The sequence below is a fragment of the Perognathus longimembris genome, chromosome 1 (assembly GCF_023159225.1).
Source record: "Perognathus longimembris pacificus isolate PPM17 chromosome 1, ASM2315922v1, whole genome shotgun sequence".
NCBI classification, from domain to species: domain Eukaryota; kingdom Metazoa; phylum Chordata; class Mammalia; order Rodentia; family Heteromyidae; genus Perognathus; species Perognathus longimembris.
In genome coordinates this window covers 161,368,573-161,377,283 of record NC_063161.1, presented here as the reverse complement: position 1 = coordinate 161,377,283, position 8,711 = coordinate 161,368,573, and the positions used below count along the sequence as shown (strand labels likewise).

The 8,711-nt window shown below is 54.5% G+C and overlaps 1 protein-coding gene across 4 annotated transcripts; it reads right to left on the bottom strand.

Annotated features, from left to right (window-relative positions):
* Positions 1–362: 362 nt before the first annotated feature.
* Entr1 (endosome associated trafficking regulator 1) lies at positions 363–8,674 on the bottom strand. 4 transcript variants are annotated; one of them, XM_048345939.1, is made up of 10 exons: positions 8,509–8,674; positions 8,271–8,420; positions 7,479–7,547; positions 6,482–6,597; positions 5,815–6,231; positions 4,226–4,299; positions 3,767–3,878; positions 3,382–3,444; positions 2,249–2,388; positions 363–1,308 (listed from the first exon to the last, which is right to left on the bottom strand). In XM_048345939.1, exons 1-10 carry the CDS (start codon positions 8,576–8,578, stop codon positions 1,209–1,211), a joined length of 1,311 nt encoding a protein of 436 aa, XP_048201896.1. In that variant the 5' UTR covers positions 8,579–8,674; the 3' UTR covers positions 363–1,208. The 4 variants fall into 4 exon arrangements, with proteins under 4 accessions (XP_048201896.1, XP_048201900.1, XP_048201906.1 ...); XM_048345943.1 differs by lacking the exon at positions 7,479–7,547 and having other exon boundaries at positions 8,509–8,673; XM_048345949.1 differs by lacking the exon at positions 8,271–8,420 and having other exon boundaries at positions 8,509–8,673.
* Positions 8,675–8,711: the final 37 nt, after the last annotated feature.

Genomic DNA, 8,711 nt, shown 5'->3' with positions numbered 1-8,711 from the left:
TCAGAATCTAGCAGTTTGAACACCCTGCCTGAAAGCCCAACCTGGTCTCTAAGGACATTCTCAAGTTAGAATCCCGTCCCACATTCCCACAACACTTGGTTCTGTAGTTCACCCACCACGCTGACCATGCTGACCGTCTGTGGGTCCCCACAGCCCTGCCCTTGCTCGCAAAGGGCAAGGACCTGAAGGCTGAATATGCCAGCACAAGTTATCAGCAGTGTCAGAACGCCCAAGAGACAGTCCTTCGTGTTAAGAGGACAGCAGTGCGGGGCATGCCAGGAGGGATGATGCAGATTGCGGGTCGTTACAGAAGCCTGCGTGGCTCTTGAGCATGAAGAAACAGCCAAGCCACAGTGAAAAGGTGATGTATGTGAACTTCAGGATTTATTTAAACAGAAAGCTGTCAATCTGAACAGGAAGGGAAAGGAACTTTTAAAAATGTAACATCGATAAGGAAATAGCCAAAAAGGCACGGATGGTTCTTGTGTCTTCCCCGCTTGGGGAAGTAGTGACAGTGAGCCTGGAGACCCGGCACCACCCCGGAGGCCTGCATTTGCTCTAACTTGAGTTCTCATTGCACAAAATGGCCCATACCAAAATTTCTAGCCACAATCAGCTTTCCTGAATTAAACTATCTATTTCGTCCTTGAAAGCTCAGTGGCAAGACAGCTTCACAATGTGGAATATCATGACCTCAGTCCCTGTGGTCATCTGCTCAGTGGTACCTCTGCGCTGGGGCCACAGATTGCAGGAGCTGCCCTGTGGAATCTACAGAGAGTTGTCGCTCAGTGGGGCACCGAGTGATCACACAGACACAAGTCCCTAACCAGGCTGCTCATCTCTGCAATAGCTTGTAAAATCAAGGCTGAGGAGTGAGCTTCTCATACAGTTCATGTTCTGAGATGGTAAAAGAAACAAGTTATTAGCTCAGTGCTGCTTTCATATTTAAAATTAAAAAATTGCTGGATTTTGTAAACGTTTCAATAGGTTATTGCATCTATAAGACAGTGCAAACATCACCAAGAGGCACTCCACATAAACTGACAGGAGCTGCTCCAGTTGCAGGTGACCAATAATAAATACTCATTTAGGTCATGAAGTCAGCGTCTCGTGATAACACTTTGGGTGAAGGCTGCATAGAGAGGGGTGCAGTGGCGATCTCGGCACACACACACACACACCTGGGGGCTGGAAGCAGCTAGTGGTTCTCAAGAGTTCTCCTCCCCATCTTTAATTTCAGAAATTCTGTCTATAGATTTAAGGATTTCAGCAACAAGATTCAATGTTTCTGCTCCAGAAACCAGCTGCCTAAAATGGAAAAACATATTGGGAGCGGTTACTGCAACTGTTCAACAACAGAAAGACTACAGCGATGGGGTTCCAGAGGGGAAACCCTTGAGTTCACTGGGGCTCAGCCAGCAGGAACATGGTTCTATTACCCACCAGTGCTGATGTGCTGGTCGGCACTGCCGCTATGCCATGCTCAGCCCAGACAGGGGCGTCTGGCCCCAATTCACAATTGGGAGGAAGCCACAATTCCTCAGGAACAGAAAGGCAAGTGATCTTTCCCCAGGCCATGTGTGGCACAGCCTGCTAAGATGCCTGGGGCGCCCAGGCGCCACGGCCATCCTGACTGAGGGCACGCTGAGCTCTGTGTGCTTAGTGGGTGAGATCTGCCCAATATGCTTATTACATAGGGTGCCCTCAACTTCCCATAGGTTTATCAGGATACACCTGTATCACATCAAGCCTGTATCTTTATCATCATCGATAATGGCAGCAAGTGACAGTGCCCAGAGTCTTCTACGAGTGCCCCTGGTTCTCATAATAGGAGGGAAACTATTATTATTCCCTGTATTCAGAACCTTTGGTAGCTCACATCTGTAATCTTGGCTACTCTGGAGGTTGAGACTTAAGGATCAAAGGTCAACCTGGGCAGGAAAGTCCAGGATATTCTTTATCTCCAATTAATCACCAAAAAGCCAGAAGTGGAGCTATGGCTCTAAGTAATAGAGTGCCAGCCTTGAGTGAAAATGCTAAGGGACAGGGCCTAGGCCCTGAGTTCAAGCCCTCCTATTGGCATAAGCAAAAGCTGCCTGGCTGCCGAGAGCAGGACACGGTAGGTGAATAGGACCAACCACTGAGCTCCCCAGTGCAGTTATGGACTGCAGAGCCCAGGTACCCCCCCAGAATCGCATGCCAACCTTGCCCATCACCTGCCACAGGGTTCTCAGCCCCCGCCACTCACTTTATGGATGCATGTGCACTGTTCATGACCACACGGAGGTTCTGCAGAGCTACATCGGTGTTCTGCTTCACCACTGTCAGGCTGGCGCCTTGGCCTGACCGCAGGGCTTCGTTTTCCCGCTTGAAGTTGGAGATCTGGGCCTGGGGGGGAGGGGGGTTGTCAGTACCATGAGTCAATCCACCTGGAAACTGAGGTTTCCCTTGGTGGAGACAAGGACTTGGCCATGGGACTGGCACCGCCTCAGGACAGACGCTCGTGCCTACTAAGGATTCTCCCAAGGGAGGGGCTTACATTCCAGACACAAGCATGTACTAAACCCCAGAATGTACTAAGCACCTGGCTCTAAGACGTGGGGAGTTCCTGTAAGTACATACTCCACCATGACCCCACACAGGGATCCCTTTGCTTCAGGCCCAAACAGACGCAAAGCTTTAGCAGGCATGGGGCAAACCCAATGGGAGTCTAGGCAAGTGCTTTTCTCGGCCAATGAACTACATCCCTACTCCTTTTGCCGTTTAACATTTTTGACACAGGGACCCACCAAACTGCCCAGACCAGCCCCAAATTTGGCCATCACCTGACTCTAGCCTCCCTGACATGTGCCTTCATGCTGGGTGCCTATCTTTTTTTTTTGTTTTTTGTTTGTGTCAGTCCTAGGGATTGAACTCAGGGCCTGAGCACTGTCCCTGGCTTCTTTTGCTCAAGGCTAGCCCTCTACCGCTCGAGCCACAGCGCCACTTCCAGCTTTTTCTGTTTATGTGGTGCTGAGGAATTGAACCCAGGGCTTCATGCATGCTAGATGAGCATTCTACCACAGAGCCACATTCCCAGCCATCTTTTTCTTTTTTGTTGGTTGTGGGGCTTGAACTCAGGGTTTGGGCACTTTCCTTGAGCGTTTGTGCTCAAGGCTGGTGCTCTACCACTTTGAGCCACAGCTCCACTTCCGCTTTTCATTGGAAATAAGTCTCATGGACTTTCCTGCCCAGGCTGGCTTCGGATGGGGATCCTCAGATCTCAGCCTCCTGAGATTATAGGTGTGAGCCACCAGCAACTGGCTCAAATCTTTTTCTTGAACTCACATGTACATGGCTTCAGGGATGAAAAGTAAACATTTAAGATCTTTTTCTGTTTACCTGGAGCAAGTTTATTTCTTGCTTTAGCTTCATGACATGATTTTCTGCCTTTACAGCTCGTTTCTGTTGCCCAAAAAATAAACACAAACATCATCACTGACACAGCCTCAGTACAGGTGGCGTATTACCCTGATGCAGAGAGCAGCCGGCTTCTGCCGTCCTTCCCCGGCCCCACCTCCACAGCCAGAGCCCCCAGGACACCTATCCCCAGCCCCCGGGCACTGCCTCTGCTCACTATCAGCCTCACAACCACCCACCCTGGGGTAGAGAGTACCCGCAATGCCAAGGGACGGGGTTCACCAGACAGCCACGCACTGGACACAGAGGGGCCCCTTCTAGGTGCGCCCTGCCCAGCTGGCTAGCCCCAAGTAGAGCCCCTCCGTACGGTCATCAGTTCGAGGTTCTGCTCTACTTGCTGGACCACCGACTCCAGGTCATGGAAGTCACTCTCCTCCTTGATCATCTTTGCCTCCAACTTCCGCTCAAGCGTCCTCACCCTTAGTAAAGGAAAGGTCTCTTGAGTTCATGCCATCACTTTCAAGGACACTTTTAAAAGCATTTTAACTCAGTCAGTGGCTGAAACACCCTGAGAACCTATGGGGAGAGCTGAGCCTCCAGCAGAGGTGAGGCAGCGGAGGCTCTCAGTCCACAGTGCTGGGTGGAGTCCCGACAGAAGAAATGGGGCTGTCTGGAGCTGTGGATCCCAGGAGTTGTGCTGACTTGGGTCCAATGCTTAAAGAGGATTAAAGATATACAGGGTAGCCCTGGGAACGTCATCATTTAGAAACCAGGTTCCCTCCGTGATAGCAGAGTTAGGGTCACTCCTGACTAAAAGCTTACATACATTTCTGTTTGGCTTTCAGAGAAGCTCTGAACCTCATTCAGCTTTCTTCTTAGCTTAGAATTTTCATCCTTCAACTGCAGAGAAAGAAAATCCTGATTAAAAAGCCCAGTATGCCTCACTCAAGAATATGTCATTGGGGGCTGGGGATGTGGCCTAGTGGCAAGAGTGCTTGCCCCGTATAGATGAGGCCCTGGGTTCAATTCCCCAGCACCACATATACAGAAAATGGCCAGAAGAGGCGCTGTGGCTCAAGTGGCAGAGTGCTAGCCTTGAGCAAAAAGAAGCCAGGGACAGTGCTCAGGCACTGAGTCCAAGCCCCAGGACTGGCAAAAAAGAAAAAAAAAAGAATATGTCATTGAGCCTCACACCTTTTTTTTTTGGTGCTAGGAATGGAACCCAGAGCCCTGTGCGGGTGAGGTAAGCAATCTCCTTACTGAACCACCCCCGCCTCCCCTGCAGAAATATCTTTCCCCAGGATTTGAACTCAGGGTCTTGTGTTTGCTAGGCAGGTGTTCTACCACTTGAACCTTATTATGCTTTATGGCTCTATTTTTGGTAGGGAGCTTTGGTTTTTTTTTTGATGCCAGTCCTGGGTCTTGAACTCAGGACCTGGGCACTGTTCCTTAGCCTCATCACTTCAAGGTTGGTGCTCTACCACTTGAGCCATAGTTTCACTTCTGGCTTTTTGCTGCCTCATTGGAGGTAAGCCTGGGCTGGCTTCAAACCACAATCCTCAGATCTCAGTCTCCGGAGTAGGATTACAGGGGTGAGTTCCCGGTGCCTGGCAGGGCTCACATTTCTAAGTGTGGCTGGCTCTAGGGCCATGTTCCTACTAGCTGGTGCCTCCTGTGTAGCGATTACAGGTACGTGCCACCACGCCTGGTTTAATGAGACAGAGCATTGCCACGGCAGTGAGCCGTGACCCTGATACACAGAGATGTCCCAGATCAATGAGAGCATACTTAGAGAGACGAACCTTCTCTTCTCATAGCAACTGTCACTGTGAACGCCGCTTCATTTAGGATGCTCACCAAAATGTCCACGGCACCCACTCATCCTCTTCTAATAACCCGAGCCACCCGCGGGCCAGCTCCCAACCCTCAGCACTCAAACCAGTCTGAGGTAGCCCTTCCCGTGGAGAAATTGGACTCAGGGCCTGGGAGCGGTCCCTGAGCTTTTTCACTCAAGGCTAGTAGCGCTTTACCACTTTGAGCCACAGCACCACCTCTGAACACAGCTTTCTGGTGGTTAATTGGAGGTAAGAGTCTCACGGGCTTTCCTTTCCCGGCCTTTGAACTGCGATCCTCAGATCTCAGCCTTCTGAGCAGCTAGGATGACAGGTGTGCGCCACCAGCTCCCAGCTTGTTTTATTTTCTTTTTCAGTGCTGGGGGTTGCACCCAGGGCCTCCTGAATGCTAAGAAAATGCTCTGGCACTGAGCCACGCCTCCAGTGTGCACCAGATGTCCTGTGAACATCTGCCCTGTGCGTGGAGCCCACCCACCCAGGAAGCAGGACGATCTCCCAGTCTCCTCTGGGAGATTGCCGCTCAAACCTGGGCTCCACGCCAGCCCCACACGGCCTCACTTACTGCTTCATAACTTATCTGCAGGGTCCGCAGGTGTCTGTCTCCGAGGGACTCCCCGTGGGCCGCAAAGTCTGTGTTAGGACTCCCTGCTGGAGATGCTGGCGAGACCCGTGAGTCTGTGTCACTCAGAGTCCACGGGGGCAGCGACTCGGGCCCGACCAGTTCCGACGGGGTGGAGAAGAAGGACAGGTAGGTGGCGCAGGGCGAGGTGCTGGTGGTGGGCCTGGATGAGTGCGTCTGCTCCACAGCAGATGGCATATAGGCCCCGTTCCACCCATCGTCCTCGTCTTCCTCTTCATCCAGGAGGTCCCCAGCCCCCGTGGGGTCTTCAAAAAATGGCTGCTGATATTCCAAGCCATATCCCATGGTCTGGGGGTTGGAGGAGCTGTGGTCCAGACCCAGTGTGTGCCTCGAGGTCTCCTAGAAACAAGGGGGACAAATGCTGCCACCTGGAAGCCACCCCCTACCCTTTTTCACGTGCAGCCTGGTGCCAAAGGAATCCCCGTGTCGTCTACCCCAAAGGGGCCACACAGCTGCGCCCCTAAGCCAGCAGAGCTTCTCCACGAATGTGAGAGCTGCCTAGCTTTGCTCCCCGCTTCCACTGCACTCCAAGACTGCAGGCTACAGGGGCGTCCTCTAAAGCTACCAAACACACATCTTCAACACCTACCTTTGGGTAAGTTCTACTGTTGGCTGTGTCCTCTTTCGATAAGCCGAGGTTCTTGGTTTTCAGAAACTCCTTAAAGGAGAATGGGTTTGCTTCTTCAAGGTCTTCAAGCTTGTCATCTGAAATGGGTGTCATGAAGACAGCTAAGGGGAACTGTCCTGTTTATCCCTCCCAGAGCCTAGCATGTCCTTGCAGATGCCACCACCACCGTTTCACTGTGACTCAAGAGACAAGGGGAAACAACCCTGCTCCCTAAGGGGCCAGAGCGTACACAGAGCGTACATGCACCTGCCTCCTTGCCACGTCTCAGTCCCGAGGGGAACGCTTCGGTGTCACCCCGTCCCCTTTCTCGGCAGTACTTGGGTTTGGACGCAGGCTTGTTAGACAAGTGCTCCCCTGCTTGAGCCTTGAAGGTGTGGCTGTCTTTGAGATGAGGTCTCCCTTCTTGTCCAGGCTGGCCTAGACTGTGGTCTTTGTGGGTGCTTCCCGCCAGGGCTAGGGTGACCCAGCTATGCCTCCTGTTTTCTTGTGGTGCCAGGACCTTACACAGCTAGGTAACCATTCTACGACTGAGCTTCACTCCAGACAATCCCTGGAGTCTTTTCTCATCGCTGGGCTGAAGGCACCATGAGCTGGGGCCTGGAAGCCCCGCAGTGACCCACCTTCCCACACAGGTAACTAAGTGAACTTCCTCAGCCTCTCCCTACACCTCACCACATTTGGGTCCTCTGGCACGCATGCCAACCTGGGTAAAGTGGGCTTCGGGCCTGCCCTCTGCTAGAACTTCCCCCTTCCTGGACATACCCACATCTATATTCTTCTGCCCTTCACCTTCTGCTCCCTGGGTCAGGGTGCAATGCCTGGGGTTCTACTTGTACTTGCTCTTTGGGGCTTAAGGTACACTCCTATCCTGTCAAGTCAACTGCTTCCTCTGCAGGACGTATGACCGGCACCGTGTGGTGGATAAAGAGAGAAAGAAAGGATCACTGAACTACTCTACCTCCAAAACGTGTCTCATGGGCTCCTGCTGGACCTTGCTTAGTACATTTCCCCTTTCCATAGCCAAAATCTGTAAAGAGACATCATTACCCCACCGTGATCACAGGGGACATTATACACCGGTAGTTTTTTGGGGAAACGGTGGAATCTCTGCAGTGATTCTCACTGAGGAACTTAAGGGACAAGCCCAGGACTCCTGTCCAGGTAGGTGACCTGGCTCCCAGTGAAGGGTCCTGGTGTCTGGGGCTGTGAAGATTGCCTCCAGTAGGTTATGGTGCCTGTGTTTGTGTGTGTGCATGCTAGAGACTCACAGCTGGATAGTCCGAACGCCTGTGTGCGCACACTAGACACACACAGCTGGACTGTCCAAAAGCCATTGTGTGTGCGAGCGTGCGTGTGTGCGGTAGTGACACACAACCACTGGCCTGTCCGAATGCTCCGGAACTAGCCCAGCCCCTGACCTAACCACCTACCCACCTGCACCGGTGCTGGCAGAGTAGCTGCCTAGCTGAACGGGATGAGCTAGCTCTGCCTCGCCGGCTGCCAGGCGCCTCGCCAGCGGTCTCCCAACTCCGGAGAGTTGGAGGTTCCCGGCCCTCATCCCGCACCCGGTGGCCCGGGGGCCTCCGAGCGCCTGGGGCACCGACTTTCCGGCGCCGGGGCCGGCTGTGGGGAGGGGCTCCCGGGCCCGACGAGAGCTGGGCGGCGCCGGGTCCGGCGGCCCGGCCCGGCGCTCCGCGCGCGCCCCGGGCTCACTGGCGCGGCCCCGGGCGGCCGGCGCCCCGACTCTCACCTGTGTCTCCCACGGAAGCCAGCACCGGGCTGGGCACATAGCACATAAACGTCGGCCGAATGCCGAAGAAGTGGGGGTGCAGGTCCCCGCCATGGGGGCGCTCACAGTCTAGCTGGGGGAGACAAGACCGGCGCTCATAGAACGCAGGAGCTGTAAGCGACAACGAGAGCGGCTTCACCGCGGGCCGCCCGGGCCCGGCCCCCCCCCCGGCCCCCCCGCCGGCCCCGCGGGCCCTCACCGTCGGGAAGGACGAGGCTCCGGGCCCGGGACAGCGGGGGCGCGCCCGGCCGGCGCGCGTAGCCCGACATCGCCGCGCCCGCCTAGCCCGGCCGCGGCGCCATGGCCGGCCGCTGCGCCGTCGCCCGCCGCCGCCGCCGCCGCCGCCGCTCGCAGCCCCCGGCCGCCGCTTCCGCCCGCGCGCCGGAAGCGCGCGCGCAACGC